The sequence below is a fragment of the Lepisma saccharinum genome, chromosome 16 (assembly GCF_977018435.1).
Source record: "Lepisma saccharinum chromosome 16, izLepSacc3.1, whole genome shotgun sequence".
Lineage (NCBI taxonomy): Eukaryota > Metazoa > Arthropoda > Insecta > Zygentoma > Lepismatidae > Lepisma > Lepisma saccharinum.
The window spans coordinates 56262357-56283911 of NC_139244.1; the positions used below are offsets into that span (position 1 = coordinate 56262357).

At 38.9% G+C, this 21555-nt stretch overlaps 1 protein-coding gene across 1 annotated transcript in view; it reads right to left on the minus strand.

Annotated features, from left to right (window-relative positions):
* Positions 1-21555, minus strand: part of tefu (Serine/threonine-protein kinase tefu) — a 186823-nt gene that overhangs the window by 70479 nt on the left and 94789 nt on the right. The window contains exon 13 of the mRNA XM_083138215.1: positions 5251-5991. Coding sequence (XP_082994341.1) covers positions 5251-5991 — 741 coding nt within the window. The remainder of the gene's footprint in view (positions 1-5250; positions 5992-21555) is intronic.

Genomic DNA, 21555 nt, shown 5'->3' on the forward strand with positions numbered 1-21555 from the left:
TTCCTTCTCACAACACGCATCCTGTGCATAACAGGTTGTATAACTACCAGGATAAATGGTGTTACCATCTCCTAGGCATCTTTGTGTCCGTTTGAGCTCCGTTTAAGCTGAAAATTGGTGCAAATTCCAGTAACGACCCTTTTCCCGGGAACTGTGAAAGGTCGTTGTATCGAGAGTTGACTGTATTAATATTTTGAACAACTTTTAATAATTACAATTTTCAAGCATCATTATTGGTGAGTGTGGTATCAGTTCAAAGTGATGCCAGCTCAGTCATAAGTTTTTCAAATCTACCTATCTTTCATACAAAACACACTTGCCACTATCTAATTCAGTTTTTTACTTTTTTAATTTTATTTCCTCTGATGTGTTTTTCTTAATTGTTAAACCATTGCATCTATTACAGATTTCCACATTGCCCACAAATGTTTGCAAAAAATGCAACATTCAGTAGACAAAATCATTTGCCTAAAGCAGACACAGTCCGACAATTAAGTAATGAGACTGATTTTACTTTGTGAAAAGGAAACAAAATAATTTAACATTGTCCCTTGATTACTTAAAAGTACATCCCTCTTGCATCAATACAGCAATTGGCATGGTTAACCAATGATCGATACGACATCTGCAAGTCTACATGTGGTAGGACTTGAAGATTGGATGTCACAACCTATTGGATGGTCCAGTGTTAATCAAAAGTGCATAATTTCAGCAGGAGCTTTACTTTCAGGAACGGGAAATAATCACAGGGGGATAAATCTGAAGAGTAGAGAGGAAGATTCAACACTTTCACTTGTTTTTGGACCAGGAATACCCAGACAAACACTGCTCCCTGGCACCGTGCATTATAGTGGAGCAGGAATCAACTGCCTGCCTCAGGAAACTGAGCTCGGAGAGGGTCAGTTCTCTTTCATAACACTGATCTGCATTTTTCAACCTTTTTCCGTTGTTTTGAAATGAAGAGGTATCGGAATGGAATTTTTCCACACATTCCGAAAATGACCTTCAAAATTCCATAGCACGTCAGGTTTTTTCACAAATCACGAAAATGTGAAAATGTAAGAAAACGTAATTTTTTAATGACGTTGATATATGACAACGTTGGTAACGTATGAAAATGTGCTCTGGGGGGATGGAATGAATGTGTAGGGAATAAACATAAATATATATTTCAAAGAAAACATACCTAACATGTTAATCAAAAGTGCGTAATTTCAGCAGGAGCTTCACTTTCGGGAACGGGAAATAATCACAGGGGGATAAATCTGAAGAGTAGAGAGGAAGATTCAACACTTTCACTTGTTTTTGGACCAGGAATACCCAGACAAACACTGCTCCCTGGCACCATGCATTATCGTGGAGCAGGAATCAACTGCCTGCCTCAGGAAACTGAGCTCGGAGAGGGTCAGTTCTCTTTCATAACACTGATCTGCATTTTTCAACTTTTTTCCGTTGTTTTGAAATGAAGAGGTATCGGAATGGATTTTTTCCATACATTCCGAAAATGACCTTCAAAATTCCATAGCACGTCAGGTTTTTTCACAAATCACGAAAATGTGAAAATGTACGAAAACGTAATTTTTTAATGACGTTGATATATGACACCGTTGGTAACGTGTGAAAATGTGCTCTGGAGGGACAGAATGAATGTGTAAGGAATAAACATAAATATATATTTCAAAGCAAACATACCTAACACTCAACACTGGGCTCCCCTTGAATCTTCCTCTCTTTGGATTTTCTTCGGTGTTCTTCCGTACAGTCTCTTCTCAACATCCAACAATAGTCGGCCATCATATGTATAGTTTTCTTTCCTTGGTATCTCTTTTCCATCACTTTAATGTCCTGATGGAAGCGCTCGCCATGTTCTTCCGTAAAGTCACCAAAATTGTCAGGAAAGCAATTGAGATGACCATGAAGAAAGTGAACTTTGACGCTCATGTTGCAACCAAGCAGTTTATAGGATTCCAACATCTCGTCGACTAAAATGGTGTAATTTGCAGCCTTCGTGTTCCCCAAAAAGTTTGTACGACATTTCTGAATGCAGTCCATGCTTGCAATTCACACTCACTCATAAGTTTTCTCAAATATGTTGTCCGCCATTAATTTTCGTATTTGTGGGCCTGTAAAAATGCCAGCTTTGATTTTTTCAGACGTGATTGATAGAAACTTAACAACAAAGTTACTGAAATCATTTACTGTCCCTGCTTAAAGCTGTCACGAATTGCTTCATTAAACCTAGTTTTATATGTAATGGTAGCAACAGTATTTGAGGGATCAACCAGTGGAACTGAAACAATGTTTTTTTTCTTCAGATAATTCTGAATGGCCACTGCTTCCGAACCCAATGTTCCATAACTCTGGAGTCTCATTCACACAAAAAGCAAGGAAATTTGGTGTAGCCTGTTTGTTGGCCGAGGAATATTCCAATCACCTTGAAATCCCCTCACACAGACCATTTATAATGCTTGTATTGCACCTTTTCCAGCAGCAATTAAGGTTCTCGTACGTCTCTTTCAAAGTAACTGAATGTGCTACTGGAATGGATGGATGGATGTTAGTATTGTGTAATAAAACACCTTTTAAACTGGATTTGCTGGCATCTAGGAACAACCTCCACTCTCCTGAATTGCAACTAATGTTGAAGAATTTCATGACTGCCGGAATGTCTAGACAATATACCAAACCACCTTCCTCTGCAAGAAACGGAACCAATTTTGCTTCTCGGTGTCTGTACCAGGAGAATCTCGTATTAGGATACAGTAAATTCTTTGCATGATGTCGTGATCCTAACAACTCTGCTGCGTCTTTAGGTAAATTCAGAACGTGAACCAAATCACTCAGTTCATGCTGGGAAAATGGCACTCTGGTTTCATCCTCCATACTGTCCGGTTGGTACATCTCATCACTTGTATCACTGTCTGAACCAGCGTCTGGTGGGGGCCTGACATTGGACGGTGATGGCACAAGGATGGATTCACCATGGGGTACTGGTCTCATGGCAGATGGAATATTGGGATACACAATGTTACGCTTACTGGTACTGGTATGGCCCACAATCTTCACTGTGCAGAAGTAGCAGTAGTCACTGTGATTTCTTGGCTCACACCACACCATGGGTACACTGAACGGCAGTGATTCCCTTTTTCCACTTTTTCAACCCCTCCACACATGCACGGCACACTTTGTGAGAAGCCCACACTTTGTCCTGATCTCCTAGATGCATCACGAAGTATTGAAAATAAGCATTTTTCATGAAAGGCGTAATATTTTGCCACAGTTTTGCTGTTGTATAACAGCCACATATGTAGCAAAATATGTCTGGAGGATTGACACAACCACGTGAAGCCATTGCACACACTACAAAGAAACAAATGATCGGTCACGTACTCAATACAATGCACCTGGGAGCAGTCCCTGCTTTGCACTGACTAGTGGGCGTTCTGGCCGGAATGGCGCCACATGTGCAACCGTCATGTCTATAGAAAGAAGGGAGCGGTGGTATGAGTCAGTTTCATTTTCGAAATCTGCCATGTATTTATGTTTATTCCTTACACATCCATTCAATCCCTACAGAGCACATTTTCACATGTTACAAACATTGTATTGAAAAAATTATGTTTTTTTTTTCCATTTCACATTTTCGTGATTTGTGAAATAACCTGACGTGCTATGGAATTTTGAAGGTCATTTTCAGAATCTGCGGAAAAATCCATCCCAACACACATCTTCATTTCAAAACAACAAAACCGCGGTGGCTGAGTCGGTAACGCGTCTGACTACCATGCTCAAGGTCCCGTGTTCGATCCCCGGCCGGTTCAAATCCGGGAACTTTTCTAACGTTGGAAGCAGCCCCGGTGCCCACCCAGCATCGAATGACATGGGTACCTGGGGGAAACCCTGGGGGGTAAAGGTGGTCAGGGGCGTGATGCTGATCACATCACCCCCACTTATGACCGGATGAAGAAAGTGTGGGACGTTACCCCCACATCCCCTATACACCTTCATGGCGTGGTGCTAAGCACAGGGGAGCACTTTACCTTTTTTTTTATTAGTGTAATCATTCAGAGCACTACGATAGCAACAGCCTATCACAGTTTCATCCTCTGGAACAAATACATTATGAATAATGCCTTTGCTGTCGTAAAAACCAAAATATTGTCTTCACCTTTTATTTTTAGAACTGCATTTTCTTCCCTCTTGGTAAATTTAGAGACTTCTATCCTGCGATTTGTCGGTTCGTACAAGAACCGTAGTGAAAATGCTGTTTTGTCCTCCACAACAATAGAATTCCAGAAAAATTTATTCCCTCAAGCAGTTTTCAGAATGTCTTTCATGAAACTTTAGGTTCACTTGCTGCTCCTTTCCATCGAAGGTTCATGAACGCGTTGCTTCACAGATAGAATGCACACGTGGGACAATATAAAATCAGTCTCATTACTTAATTGTCGGACTGTGTATGTTGAATGCGAATACATAAATCTCAACGTATGTTTTGGCAGTCAAGTTGATTCATCCGATTTATTTAACTTAGCTTTTCTGCCACCTTTGACTAATTATGAAGACAAGGTTGAAAGGTGAAAGGACAATCATACATGGTCGGAACACACCACAAGTTCCACAACTGGTTACGAGTTCAGATGCCCAAGCCTAATTTGCCTGCAAAATGCACTCCAGGTTTTGCTACGTGAAAGAGAGGTTGACATCTAGGTGTCTACAGAAAGAGTCACCCCTTACACCACTTGACAATCAGAAGTTGGCTAGGTGTACGATATCAACATGAACCAATTTTAATCACTTCAAGACTCCTAAAAAACTAACTGAAGAAACATTAGTTTCTCGAAATGCAAGCTGACTTATGATCTGCCAACAATGATTGGGACTGGAAACACACAAGGACTCTGTACATGTCAACAATGTGTTAAGTTAGTTAAAACTTGTGAATAAGTTACAGTATTTTCTTAAATGTTCTCGTTACCACAGTTGCTAATTATTTAAGATGAAAATACAGATTTTACTGACGTGAGATTTTTATCCTTTTAGCCATTTTTCTTTGTTTATAATTTTTTACCTCTTTAATGTGACTTCATTGGATAACCCTGAAGAAGGATCTGGCAATGTACCCGAAATGTTGATTTTGGATATAAATTTAAGTAAAATCTGCATTTTATCTTGAATAATTAAGAATAAGTTGAATACAACATTTAAGGGTTCCAATTTACTTACGAATTTTAGACTGCAATTCATTACCTTAATTGTGGAAATGACTCCTTTTTAAGAACTTCAAATTTCACCATGCATGACAGTACATGCAGTAGCAGTGTTGCCTGCTGTATCAAAGCTACCACATCTTTAACTTTCCCAGCTCTCTCTTTCGGCATGTAAACTTTCTTCAGCAGATCCTCACAGTCTCTTGAAATTATTTCAACAAGTTTCTTCTGAGCGGAAGAATTTATAAGTATCACAGGCAATGACTTAACAACACATTCCACAACTTTAGAATCACAGACAACGCCAGACTCAAATGAGCTAAGTAGGTAGTCTTCCTGTATGCTCTTGTGAAAGTCTTCCTTTGTTATAGCAACTAATCTTCTTGACACAGTCTTCTTAGGCATGACTCTTGTGGTGAGTATTAGTTTAACAAGTGCACAGGACAACAGATCTTCAGGTACACATCTTGTAACAATGGTTTCTGCGTCTACATTGTTGGGCAGCAGCCACTCTAGTAGGATGATTCTCACTGGAACTGATGAGGAGTTGATATTCTGACTAGCATTGAAAATGTTCCACGACTTGTGAGTTTCTACACTTTCTGGAATATCACAGTTTTCGAGAACTACCACCAATGTTCTCACACTTTCAACCGACAACTTAATAGCACCTGAGAGAAACACACGGAGTATTTGCATGATGTTCGTTACTTTCCGTTTCAGTATTAAAGCCTGGATTAAATCATGGCCATCCTTTGCACACTGGTTTAATCCAATTGTTCTGAAAAAGAAAAATAAGACATGTAATAACAAGTTCCCCTTAGAAAAAAAAATATGAAAATTAAGAATTTCATTCCCTATTTAATATCTTACATACAACATTATTTCTTATTACAAGTAGTGATATTTTACAAACTTCTTGATCATACGAGGGTCACTATTTATATTTTGAGCCTAACAATGAAAAAACGGGAATTTGGCATTGAAAACTGCTTTATTGTTTTTCGAAGTATTCTTCTTTATGGTCAATACACTTTTGCATTCGTTCGAACCATTTGTCAAAGCAGTTTTTCCAATCTTCTTGAGACACCTCCATAATATGGTTTTTGAACGCATCAACGGCATCTTCCACCGACGAAAATTGTAGTCCACGCAATTTATTCTTGACATTCGGGAACAAGAAGAAGTCATTGGGTGCCAAATCAGGACTGTATGGCGGATGACCCATCAATTCGATTTTTTGATTGTTCATAAAGTCGGTTGTTAGACGAGATGTGTGACAGCTGGCATTGTCTTGATGAAGAATGATCAGACGGCGTTTGTTTGTTTTCCGTATTTGACCGAAGACCTCTGGCAAACAAATTGTTGTGTACCATTCAGAGTTGACCGTTCTACGTTCCTCTAAAGGCACAGTTGCCACATGACCAGTTTTCCCGAAAAAACAGGCAACCATTTGTTTCCATGTGCTTCGAGCACGAACAACTTTTGTTGGATTGGGTTCATCTTGAAACACCCATACAGTCGACTGCTGTTTACGTTCCGGCTCATATGCATATATCCATGATTCGTCACCTGTTACAATCTTATATACGTCTTTTGAAGCACCACGATTGTATTTATTGAGCATTTGTTTGCACCAATTGACGCGAGCGTCTTTTTGAGTTTTTGTCAAATTGTGGGGGATCCAACGAGAACATACCTTTCTCACAGCTAAATGATCATGTAATATTTTATATATGCTGGTGGAACTAATGCCTATGGTTGCCTCAATCTCACAGTATGTCACATGACGATCTTGCAGTATTAGGTTTTGCACAGCATCAATGTTTTCTTGAACAACAACTGATTTTGGACGACCTTCGCGAATCTCGTCGGTGAGCGAATGGCGGCCACGATTAAATTCGTTATACCAGCGTTTCACAGTGACAAAGGATGGGGCTTCATCGCCAAATGTGGAAGTAAGTTGATCGATGCACTCTTGTCTTGATAATCCACGTTGAAAATCGTAAAAAAGTCATCGCACGAAAATGTTCACGAGTTAATTCCATTTTATTGTTGTCGCGCAATCTCCAAGGCAACATAAACAACACAAATGAAGCTATTGACAAAACATTTGAAGTACGTTATGGTCAATAATGCCAGACGATTCCCTGCAAACGTCAAATCGCACCTAACTTCAATCAGTGTTGCCAAGGCTCAAAATATAAATAGTGACGCTCGTAGCAAACCCACCTGAGTTGAATCAAGAAACCAATAAAATGAACTACATATTGTGGTTAATCAGATCTAACATGGCTATCAACCACTGCATATGTCTTGCAACAGTTTTCTGCCTGAAATGTTTTTGAAATGCACATTGGCTGTTTTCCCAAAACCTTCACTAGGGTAGTTGTGATAAAAATATTTCTCACAGTTGACAGGTCCTGATTGTGTGTGTTCATAACTGCTGGTATTGATGCGAAAGAAACTTCAACAATAATAAATAGAACTCAGATTTTACCCTAAATGTCTACTTTGTTTCTTTCAAGAGATTCATAGGTTTTCAGCCAAAGTATTGTGACGTCTTTAATGTGTCTAGTAAATTTGATATTAACGATGTCTAATATGGAAACTCAAATGCAAATTTAATATTAATTTATTTTATGAATATAGTTCTCATATTAGACGTCGTTAATATCAAATTTACTAACAATTAATCTACAACCATTTAATGTAAATTCTATCATGTCTAAAATTGCCTACTTTGACTATTTAGTACTTAAAATTTTTAAAAAGAGCATCAAAATAATGTTCAACCTCTTGAGGATACACTTGATGGGATTACACCTGTCCCAGTGCCACGTGGCTAGATTCAACATATCATTTCTCAAAACCCAAAGGTGATATTTCGTTTTGTGTTTTGTTCACTTAATGTGCATGAAAGCAGGTCTGGAATTTCAATGCAATGCGAGTATTGCAAGGATTCCCAAAAGTAAGTTTTATTATTAATTGGTGAAGAATTTTAAAATGAATGCTTTTCAAATGCACGGAAATGTATTTTTAAAAATTTACAGAATGAGAATCATTCATTGTAGGGAGTTGACATTTTGAATGGGATGGCTGGGTACAGGTCGAATGTTGACATTCCATCTCATTACAGGTGCTACTAAAAGAAAAATAAGAAAAAGGGTAATTTATTGCCCTGTGGCCCCCTTATATTAATAAAAAACAATTAGAAAAATTCCAAAATGTAACACTACTATGTAGGGATGGGTCGAAATGAAATTTTGGCTGATACTGGTAAAGTACTGATACAAAATTTTCTGACACGGATATTACAGTGCCTTGAATAACGTAATGTGTAAAACGGCACTGTTCTGGCATCTCTGGCTGATTCCATTCGAAAATGATACCGCTAGAGGCGCTGGTGTCGGTACACGTGCTAGGCATTCGTCTGCTTATAGTGGAAGTAAATGGAGTTTTCGCTGCAACGTCTGATTCTTTTACATGAAGCATTTCTATGAATTTGATAATTGCTATGATATTTGGTACAGTGGTCGCGAAGATATTAACGAACATTCTAGACAGTCGACCACGTCCTGTTATCGTCATACTTTCGTTAATAATATGGGAGAAAAAATACGCATGGAATGCTCTTGGCAACTAAATTTTTGTGTATGAATTAGGTTCATTATTATCATCATCATTTCTTTTAAAGATATACACACTGAAGCATTTGTATTTTTGATATTTACTGTCTCTTTTTTTCCGCTTTAAACTAATCGCGGTGATGATGATAATGATGATTGCATGAAACGACAAGGGGAACCCCACAAAACTTTCTTAGTGCCATCGACATGAGTGTAAGGAAACTTTCAAACCAATGGGACAAGCGACACGGGATGTTCACACTGTCACACTAGTGACACACACTTCCAGACTGTAAAATAGCATTCATTGCGAAGCGACGCACTACATGGGAGAGTTCCCAACTAAGTGACAAGCGACATGGTGCCTTCAGTCTATTAGCAAGCGTTTTCTGCTAATTGTGCAAACAGATAGGCGACACGATAAACCGCACATTACAACAACAGATCTAGGCGACACGATAAGCCACACGTGTCGCTTTGTCGCTTCTGCGTCGCTCAAACTGGGCCATTTCCTCAATAGCTTGCAACATGTTGCTGTGGTTTGTTGTTCGCGCATGCGCGATGCAATGAGTGTCTTGCTCTAGGGAGATTGCACAACAAAGCGACAAGCGACACTTATCGCTTGAGGATTTCACCAACCGAAAGCTGGCCTGTGCTTCCAGTCATGCCGCTACGATGTGAAATGTTGCTCTTGATTGGCTCGTTTCCAAGCAACATGTGTCGCTTCGGTATGAAAGTTGCCTTGGACCGAAGGACCCGTGTTGCTTTGGTGTGAAATCCTTGTATCGTTTGTCGCATGTCACTTTGGTGTAAAATCTCCTTGAGGAAATGGTGCACTCAGAGCTTGTGTCCCTACGGTTCGAAAGGCTGCATTGATTACAGACTGCTCGCTTCCAAGCAACACTTGTGGTATGAAATATCTCTCAGGATACTACAGTAGAGCGTCGATTATCCGAACGACCGCTTAACCGAACTGTGTACTCGCTCGCACCTGTTACTCTCCCACCCTACCGTCCATCATCACCCTCACTCCCAAACCAAGTTTCCCACAGTAGTCGCCGCACTGAGCCACCGCTGGCGGAACATTGCTTCTAATGGGGCCTTCATAAGGCGCTGCTGACCGGCCAAGCCGCCAGTCGCTGTGTTTCAACAATCAGCACACTTCTGTCGGTTTGGCACTGGCTGTAGAAGTAGCGGCAGTATCAAAGCTGTTCACAGCAACAGCTGCGCCAGCTTAGGGTTGAGGCGTGTCGCTCCGCGCAGTTTGAAGGATTGCGCGCCCCCAAGAAGAGCTTCTCACGGTGCAAACAGTAACCTTCTGTTCTCTGTTACGACCACTTGTGTGCTGCTGCGTGAAGAAGTGAACTTGACGATACAAAATGCTTAAACGTAAACGTGTTGTCCTTTCTAATTTTTTAATTTTGTGTACTGTGTGTATTGTTCATGCAAAATGCGTATGTAATATGTACATATTTTTGTTTAATAAACTGTACCACATATTCATGATGAAAGTTGTGCAAATTACTCACAATTATAATATTAAAATATATATAAAAACTTACGTTTTGCGAGTATCTATACTGCTTCTGCTACGTTTCGGGACGCAACTGCTCCCTTCTTCAGGCTGTTCACTTTTAGGTTATACTCAATTCATAACCGCGTCGACCTTTTATTAGGTATAGGATATGGGATTGGTTAAGTGTGTGTGGTTAAACAGTACATACTTAACACCCATAACAGGTGTGCGTCCATTTTACCATGCTGTTTTCCTGATTAAAACTACTCCTTGGAACGTTAAAACTTTAAAACTAAATAGCCACGGCCCGCGTGTGCTGCAATTGCAATACTTCAAGTATTCCTCGTAGAGCGTGAGGCCGGGCGCCTCCCCTCTCCTTCCCCTCCAGTCTTTCCCCCCTCTCCCCCTCCTTTCCAGTTCACGCAAAGTCAAGTGAGAATTCCTCTTCCATTTGAGCTTGGCGTGCTACTTCCGGGGTTACGTTAAAACCTATTTTTACGTATTCCTTCCCATCCCACTTTTTGAACATTTTCCCCCACATCTCGTCGATATTCCCATCGTCTCTGTTTAATTTATTCTCTCTTCCCTTACAAATATATGACCCTTCATATACATTCCTTCTTATAGGTTTTTCTTCTTCCCTAAGCACTTTCCGTTTGGCGATAATGTGGCCTTCGTCAAGGATATGTTCGGAGAGCCCCGTTTTGGAAACCCCCTCCCTTATATCTTTGTCATGCTCTCCCCACCGTACATTCATGCTTCTTCCATTTGACGGTTATGAATTGAGTATAACCTAAAAGTGAACAGCCTGAAGAAGGGAGCAGTTGCGTCCCGAAACGTAGCAGAAGCAGTATAGATACTCGCAAAACGTAAGTTTTTATATATATTTTAATATGTACCACATACTATATATTCCTACTAAAGTTGCCTTTGTACGTTACTTTGTAATACTTAAAGAGATGCCTGTTTTTATGAATAAATTTACTGTACAGTACTTCTTTTTGGCAAATAAACATGTACAGTTCGATTATCCGAACAAACCAGTTTTCCGAACACCCATGTCCCCCAATTACTTCGGATAATCGACGCTCTACTGTATTTATATTCTAATAACATAGAAAAATAAAACTCTACTACACAATCCAACACCTGACGTCCGGAATCACTTTGCGATGTTTCTTCTTGTGTTACGCATGCTATTTATTTAATAATTTTACTTTACTTTTCTTTCCAAATTAATGCCGTTTCGTGACTGTAAATCACTCCACAAATATAACTGTTTCCATCAATTCACGTACCGCATTCAAACAAATCTACAAAATATATTCCAAAAACTAACTAAGCCGCATTACTTTCATAAGAAAATTAGCACTCGTATTGATCGCACTGCCATCTATGTTTTCATCCATCTCGGGAACTAGTTTTCTTGGGTCGTTTTCCACACTACGTTATTCAAGGCACTGTACCGATATGCTACCGATCCAATATAAAATTTCAAATGGTCCTTGAAAAACCTGAATGGTTCATTGACCTCCTTAAGAAATGTGATTCAAGGTGACTGCAGTGCAAAATAAGTTGTATATTTTGACATTCTCATTTTTTAAAAAGTAGGGCTAGCAGATTATCAATAAAAAATATAACTAAATGGTAGAATTTTTACTAAATTTTAAGGTATTCATAGATATATCAGATCGGTAAAATAACAGGTAATTTTAACGATAAACCGATACATCAATATGCTTATATCGGCCAATATCGATAGAGTACCGATTAATCTGTCCCATTCTTAATACTACTATGTACCAACAATCACAGTTTAGTACTGCTGACTATCACTAAAAAATAATTAAAATAAAATAATATATTACACAATAGCAAAAAATTCAGTCTCAAGCAGGACTTGAACCTGGGTCTCTGGTATACCGTGCCAGCCCTGGCTTCACCTGATGTTTTGCTGTTGCTATTTTACATGTGTGGGGTTGTCTCTGCCAGCACTACTGCAACATGTTCTACTGCCTTTGAAACACTGATGACGTCGTGTTTCAGACAAATGCAGAGACAACTCCACACAGGTAAGACAGCAACAGCAAAACACCAGGCGAAGCCACGGCAAGCTCAGTAATTCAGTTGGTAGGGCAATGGCACGTTATGCGAGAGACCTGGGATCGAGTCCTGGTCGAGCCTGCATTTGTAACTTTGCTGTTTGACAGGGTTCCAAATCTCAGAGTTGTAACATGTTCTACCTCGACTGCTTGAAGCAGGATCTACCATACAGAGTGACAGTGAAATCATGCTGTGGTCAGAGTCAGTTATTCTAAGAAATTAATACAAAATTGGGAAATTTAATCATCTCATTTTTATTTTAACAAATAATTGAACTTCATTGAAATTAGCAACCAACAATTTTAACAATTTTTCTGCACTCAATTTAATTGGAAAACCTGTTCCTTATAAACCAGTCATTATACAATTTAATCCCCTATATATTACCGTATTTACGCGTGTATAATGCGCGTGCGTGTACAAAGTGCACCCTGGTTTTTGATGGAGAAAAGTGACACACAATTAAGTCTCGTATATAATGCATAGTACAATCCAGGTTCAAGCAATTGCTTTCTTATTTGTAGGCCGTAAAGCTGTTGCTACACCAATAAAGAGTGAAAGACATCATACCTATTCAATGAGTCACCTGTTGCTATGTACAACCTCTGACAATAAAGTTCGGTGAATGATCCTGAATATCGAAAGTAGACGAATTCTTAATGAAACCTACCTTACTGTCCTTCGAAGTAGTCCCCTCCCATGGCAATGCACCGTTGAGAACGGCTGTACATGTCCTGGAAACTTTTAGAAAAGTCTTCTTTCGGGATGGTGTTCAAGACCCTCGTCACGTTCCGTTGGATGTCCGGAATATCCTCAAATCTCTGACCTTTCAAAGCGATTTTGAGGCGTGGGAAGAGAAAGAAATCTGGAGGATTCAGATCCAAATTTCTTGCAATGCATTCAGGGGCGGCGCCAGAAAATTTCGACCGGGTGGGCAGAATCTCCATTATGATAAATTAGGGTGGGCAGTAAAATGTAAGACCATATATAGTATATACGTATGTGTATGTAATACGTATGTACGAGGCGCATCCAGAAAGTAAGTTTCCCTATTTTTTTTCCGTGAAAGTAAACATAATGAGCCGTGTAAATTGCGCATGCGCAGCAGAGCTAAGACGTAACAATCATATGCCAGGCGGACATATCCTGCCCGGCGCCAGTAGCGAGGCAGCAGTGGTCCGAAGTGGAAGCTCGTATTCCTTCTCCCGCCGCATGCCAGTAGCGAGGCAGCAGTGGTCCGAAATGGAAGCTTGTATTCCTTCTCCCGCCGAATGCGAGGTTCGGTCGGTGATAAAGTTCCTGAATGCACAAAGCATTGCGCCAATTGACATTCATCGTCAGCTCTGTGAGGTCTATGGGCCGAACATTATGAGTAAGCAGATGGTGCGTCGCTGGTGTCGGCAGTTTTCGGAAGGTCGTCATAGTGTCCATGATGAAGAGCGCAGTGGGCGTCCGTCCCTCATCACTGATGATCTGGTTGAGCTATTGCGGCAGCGCATCGTAGAGAACCGTCGCTTCACCATTCTATGGCTTCACGATTACGGAGTTGAGTAGCCTTTTTCCGCAGATATCGCGATTCGTGTTGCATGAGATTGTCACGCAGCGCCTGCTGTTCAAAAAATTGTGTGCCAGGTGGGTGCCGAAAAACCTGACACCCGAACACAAAATGAAACGTTCAGGAGCAGCACTGACATTCCTGCAACGGTACCATGATGACGGCGATGATTTCCTCGACAGGATTGTCACGGGTGATGAGACGTGGATTTTGCACTTCACCCTGGAAACCAAGCAGCAGTCAATGCATTGGCGGCATAGTGGATCTCCGGTCAAGAAGAAATTCAAACAGACGCTGTCGGTACAGAAAGTGATGTGCACCGTGTTTTGGGACAGGAAGGGCATTTTGCTCATTGACTTCCTCCCCAGAGGTGAAACGGTGAACGCTGACCATGACTGTGAAACACTAAGGAAATTGCGACGTGCCATTCAAAACAAGAGGCGTGGCATGCTTACTGCAGGTGTTGTGCTCCTCCACGACAATGCTCGTCCACATACGGCTCGGCGCACAGGAGCTGTTTTGACGGAATTTGGCTGGGAGTTGTTTGATCATCCACCTTACAGTCCTGATCTGGCTCCCAGCGATTTTCACGTTTTCTTGCACCTCAAGAAATTCCTGTCTTCCGGTGAGCGTTTTGGCAATGACGAAGAGCTGAAGACGTCTGTCACACGCTGGTTCCATTCACAGGCGGCAGAGTTCTATGACAGTGGGATCCGAAAGTTGATACCACGATACCAGGCCTCCCGCACTGGTGCAAAAATCCGAACAAGGTTAATTTCGGAATTCATTTGTTCGTGCATGAATTAACCAGCTACCAGACGGCACCACCATCGATGTTAAATCCTAATTTACTCATTAAAAATTTAGTTTATGTATCTATTAATCAATGCTGATCACTTGTACGTGATTTTGTATTTTATTAAATGCCTTTCCCTTCTTAAACATGTATAAGAAAAATCGTATTTTTAAAGTCAATACTTCTACATGACGTAACATCGTTCCATATGATCTGTCATGGACGTACACTAACTATTTTAATAAGGATGTAGAAGAAGAAAAAGAAAAGCAATGGCTTATTGTGCAGATTTTTATTATAAAAACTGTCAGAAGTGGAATCCAGAGCTGTCTTTTTTTCGTGTTTCGTCAAATCCTGAAAGGTTAGTTATTTATGAATTATGCTCGCTCTTTATGTAAAAATCATTTACATGAAGTTAGTTTCCACCTATGATTTCCACGGAGAATAATTCCTAGCATGTCTTCGTATTCTGTATTTTGCTTCATTTAAATAAAAGGCCATGTGTTAAAAAAAAACGTCTGAAAGGGTAAAGGTTCGATTTTGTAACTTAATGCTATTTATAAGTTACATAGGATGATAGGAAGCCAACGAGAATAGTGGGAATAACTTGAAGTTTGTTTGAGGTTCAGAAAAGCTCATTTGTGAATGTTATAATGCAGAAAGTTGCAAGTTATCGCGCTCCTATTTGCTACTGCATGAAGTTTATTTCTTCTAGCATATCAAACTTTGTCAACATGTACAGGAGATAAAAAAAAGCGTGTAAATATTAAAGCGATGAAACCTAAGGTAACGGTTCCTATCGTTCTATGATTTTTTATAAAATTCTCTAAGCAGGAAGACTAATTATCGTAGAATTTTAGCAATCATTGTCACACGAAATTTGAACCTTTTATATATATTTAAAATACCTAAAATATTTTACCAACATTTACACATGTGTTACTGTAAAGAACAATCCTTTCTCACTGGTGCCACGGAAGAAAGATTTTGTGTTTCAAATCGCATTTTAATCTATGTGCTTTAGTCCAACACTACAGAATTATGGATGTTACTCCTATTATTAATAATAATATATGTTGTTGATGGAATCATCTAATTATACCTGTAGTTAATCTTCTTCAGAAATATGTTGTGTCATAACATTTTTCTTGGAAACACTCCCGGGAGTAGATTCCATGATCCATTCAATGACAAAAATTGCATTGTTAGCCAGTTGTAGGTTAGGCAGTAAGCTTCAGTGACTCTTTCTAAAAAAATAATGTGGTAAAACTTTGCTTCATATGTTAGGAAGTTTAGTGCAATATCTATAATGTTTTTATTTGCATTGCCACACATTGTATGGTACCATAAAAATTAGTTGCGATGAGAAATAATGTGAAAATTAAGTAAAAATAAATCAATTGAATGGTGACAAGCACATAAGATTTTCCGCAATAGTTGAAGGAGCTATCATAGAATGGACCCTTATACATTTGACACTACTTTATTCAACAGATACAGATAGTGATCTAATGCATATTCATTTTCAGTATCTTTTCTTTGTGTTGACACGCTTTGACCTTAGCTCACTAACAACTCTTGCATCATGGAATTTATCTTTCTTGAGTGACATAAAATGCAGAATGCTTTGTTTTGCATAGTTATATGTTCCTAAAATATTTTTTCATCTTTTATTTTTCTTGTAGAGCTGAGATATGGTTCGAGAAAATATGGCGAAAGGACTTGAGGCACAAAACATACAAAAGTTACAGAGTTTGTAGAGACATTTTTTCAGAGAAAATGTTTATGAATTCTAATAGAAATAAGTTAGTGCATGATGTATACCCAGATGTAGAATCAAGTAAGTATATTGCATTTCTTATGGAATAACATTGTCATCAGTTATGGCTCATGCATAAGAAATGGTATTTTCCCTTTTCTTGATTAAAAAAATATATCCTTTAGAGATAAATTTTGCTTAAAGTACATAACACCTAAGAACACAATACATTGCTTGAGGATGTTAGAAACAAATGTATTTAATGTTTCACTAAATATTCCAAGCAGGGTGGATGAAAAAAGATGATATGATTTTCAGCTAAACAGTCCTGTAAAATATTTGAACAGTTTGATTAAAGGAAATAAAATGCACACATTTTTCTGTTTGAGACTACATATGTGAACCTACTATGGAAATGCTTGTTGAGTGTGTTAATGATGCTTCAATAATGTCAGTAACTTTTATTCCAGTGAAAGTCTGTAGGACCTCAATGAGATCATCATACCTTATGCAAAATATATTAATTACTAGTGATTCAATAAATATATGTATACCTAAATAACAATGTTTGTTTATTTTCCCTTACATTTGTTATTAGCAATAGAATATAATGTTTTACATTTTTACAGTATGAGTACTAAATCATTAAGAGTAATGTACTTACTCTGAAACTGTTCTCTTCTTCTGCAGTATTTCAACATGTAAATTCATTCTTGGTGAAGTATAACATGTCACCATAGTGAGTGTCCGACCAAGCAACCTATCAGTATGACTATCAATGGTTTGTCTCATGGAATTTCATTAACAATATTACGATAATATTCAATACAGTGGAAACTAATTGATGTAGGGTTTTAAGGATTTCTTATAGTCTTTTACTCTATATTCCATATGTTTAATGCTAACAATATGATTTATATATATAATTGGAAGTGGGGCCTCCCCGATGGCGCAGTGGTAGCGTCTTCGCCTTGTAATCAAGGGGTCCCGGGTTCGATACCCGGTGGAGGCACAAGTGGTTCGGATCCCACTTTAAACTGTAGGTCTAGTCCCGATTAGCCTTACTGTGCATAAAGTGGACTTAAAACAACAAATCAATCAATCAAATCAATTTGTAATTGGAAGTAAGATGCTTGAAATGAATTTTGGGACTTGTAGGCATATGTGACCATATTGAGCCATTCAAGGTATGTGAGGAAGAATCCTCTTATCTAATAACCTTACTTACGTTTGAACTGTTCTTTTAGGTCTACTTTATGCACAGAAAGGCTAATTGGGTTGAACCTACAGTTTAAAGTGTGATCCGAAACACTATAGGTCTCCACCAGGTATCGAACTCATACCCGAGTTAAAAAATGGGTGTGAAGAGCCCCTTGAGAAAAGTTGAACGTTATAAAGACTTGCAAAGGACATACACAAAACTACGAACTTCCTCAGAGACAGTATAAGAGCCCTGCTCTTCTAAAAAAGGTAATTACATTTGTTAAAGTGCTGTCATTATCTCCCAACCTGGTCAATAATTGGTAAGATCAAAAGTTTGAGGAAAGTATAATCTACACATTAGGTAGGAATAAGCCAATCACTTAACATTTAGACATGGCATATTGGATGGTCTAGCCTTTGCAGCAAATGATCATGAGTGAGACACCTATGTTCGATACGAAGCCAAGTTAAATTTACTTCTTGATGGAAGGGATGGTATGAGAAACATCATGCACCAATGATCGACCCGATAGTGTGAAGCTTGAAAGAATGATTATCACTTTCTTTTAGTCTGGCTAGAAACACGTGTGACATTATTTAGAAGCTGATAATGAGTAGCAGGGATTTTGTCAATATGTCATCCACTATGGGTGAAACTTTGCTGTTCATTGGTTCATCTCCAAGTGACATATGTCACATGTCACTTTGGTGTGAAATCTCTCTAAATTGCAAAAAATACAGATGGTTTCATTGTCATCAGCTGGAAATTTGCAAAATTTCTTTTGTTTTTCAGTTAACTTTAAAATTCATGTGCAATATTTATTCTGAATGCACGGATTGTATCATCTTCAGTACTGTATTAAGTATATGAATATATAAAATACATGTCTGTGCAGGATAAGATCTTTCAGTGGCGTATTTATAATTCCATTGTGTGTGTGTTTAGGAGTGGGGGACTGGGAGTGTGCTTATCTAGCTTGATCCTACATACTCCATGACTGCTTTGTTTTGTATTCTAAGACATTCATATTTCGAGTCCAGATTTTTGTGTAACTATGAAATATGTAATGCCATATGATGAAATTGTAGTCAATATGTAGAGTGGTTCCAGTAAGTAACTTCGAACAAAACTCGCTTGTATGATATATTCCTACTCCCATTCTAGATTGAAAATTAGGGATATTTGACAAATACTAAATGAATAAGAATGCAGTGATTAGTTAATAATATATCTTACAAACATCCACACGTTTATAGAAATGGGTTGAAATTACTCTCATGCAAACCAGAAAAGTGAAATTTTATACAACTTCGATTGATTGATTGATTGATTTGGTGTTTTAAGTCCACTTTATTCACAGTAAGGCCAATCGGGACTGAACCTACAGTTTAAAGTAGGATCCGAACCACCATGCGTCTCCATATACAACTTCGAGATGAGGTGGTTGCTGTATAGGCATTCTAGGTTAACTTGTGTAAGGTGTGACTCTATTTTCCCATAACTATTCATTATCATCATCATAGTAGTTTTTACAGAGAAATAGACTGATAGAATTAAAACAATTACAATTTTATTCCAGAAAATATTCTGTTTGATAACTTCCCCAATGAGCTGTGTCACTCATAGCTATTATTTTATTCTATTCTCTCATGGCAGATGGCACTCAACTAGTTTCTATGTTGTATTTTCTAAAATATTATTTCATCTACAGAACACAATGTAAGTTATGATAGAAATTAACTGTAGTGTAAAATATTTACTTTCATGTTCAGCATAACATACAGAATCGTTTCTCAAGCTATAGGGTGCGACCCACGCCTGGGTCCTGAGGGGACATTTGATGGGTCGGGAAGTTGGGCTCGAAACTTTGTTAACTGGGTCTTAAAAACCTATTACATTAAATTACTTAGATATATTGTTTTAACAATTTAAATTCAGGCCGTGTTGTTGTAAAAGAGAAAATATATGATTATAAACTGGGTGCACACCCCTACAAAGTAATTCCGCTGGTTCCCATCTTATGGGTCCCATGAAGGTGGGTCCCCGACTGAAAAAGGTTGAGATCTACTGCTCTACAGCCCTGGAAGGGCCTTGGCCTATCAACTGACTGCCAGTCTGCCTCCCACATAGTGTTGCCCACGGGACGAGACGGGACAGGCTTTTAAAAATTCGAGACGAGAAGATTGATCATGTGTCCCGAGACAAACGAATATTTTTGAGACGAGACAGCATTTCCACGAGACGAGACAGGCCAAAGTCTCGTCTCGTGGGCAACGCTACTCCCACAACCCTACCTAGAGGTGTGGAGATCTTCAACCAGTAATGGGGTGACGTGGGTTCAGCACATCGAACCCTCAACTGTTATAGGAGATTTCCCAGACTGGGTTACGCTACTCACTAGTAGGTCCCCAATTTTCTTAGGATGGTGGTTAAGTTTGGAAAACAAGTACTGACTATATGTATATATCTTTTATTCCAGTATTTCATACCTACAAGCTGCCAGCCGATTTGTAATGGTTTCGTTAGATGAATAGCGCTAATGTTCCATCAGTAGTTTTTAATATACGTTTTATGATTTATTCTTATTTCCTGAGACAAAACCTTCGAATCCTGTCTTTTGTATCCCTGGCATTTTCAGCATCAAATATCCCCCCTCTCAGGGTACTCCACTGATATCAATTGCAGAGAAAGTGGATGCATTTGTCTTTCGTTTTATGAAAGATGACAGATGAATGGAATTTTCTACATTGGTAAATCAGAAGTGTCTACATCTTGCGATTGAATATGGTAGGCCTAGACAAGAGAGAAAATTACAGTGACGGCAACAGAAACAGTTGCTGATATTAAGTGTGCTGTATCCTGCAGATTGTCACCCACGTTAAACTGTGCAGCAATTGTTATGAAGAGAAAGAGACAATTTGGTAAATGTTGCAACATGGCTCGAGCGCCCTTTAGAACACTTTGGGTAGCGCAATGATCCGCTCACCCCACCCTTCCATTCCTGCTTTTATTTTCTGCTAATAATTCGGGACATATCTCGTAAGGTCGAATTAATTATTTTATTTAAGTGCACATAAATGTTCTACAAGGATAAATACCATTGTTCAGTTAATGCAGGGGTCCTGGGTTCGAATCCCTGTTAGAGCTTTCTTTGTGTCATCAATTTTTCATAGCATCGTCGCGATTAGCCTAAAATTGGAAAAATGCGACGCTAAATAAACAACGACGAGGGAGGGGTAAAACGCATTGATCTACGAACAAAGTAATCGCCGTAGATAAAATCGCGATTTTCCCAAAATGTCAGAAAAGTAACGTATAATAGGGAGAATACGAAATAAGAATACTTATTACCACATATAATACACGGACCATTTTTCATGCACAACGGAATGATTTACGTGTTGGAATTTCAGGAACTTGAAATTATTTTCCTATGTTGTGCTTCTGGGCTACTAATTCTGTATATCTCGTAACTTAGATGTAGAAATCATGCATTAACTGAACAATGGTATTTATCCTTGTAGAACATTTTTATGCACTTAAATAAAATAATTAATTCGACCTTATGAGATATGTCCCGAATTATTAACAGAAAATAAAAGCAGGAATGGAAGGGTGGGGTGAGCGGTTCATTGCGCTGAGACGCATTCAACTGTCACTGCCAAGAGTAAGATATGATTGGCGGAGAGGTTGCTATGACAACGCTTTACGTTTCGAAACAGCCGTAGGGTGGCTCCACATGTCCGGTTTGGTATACGCACAGATTACAAAGGAGAGATAGGA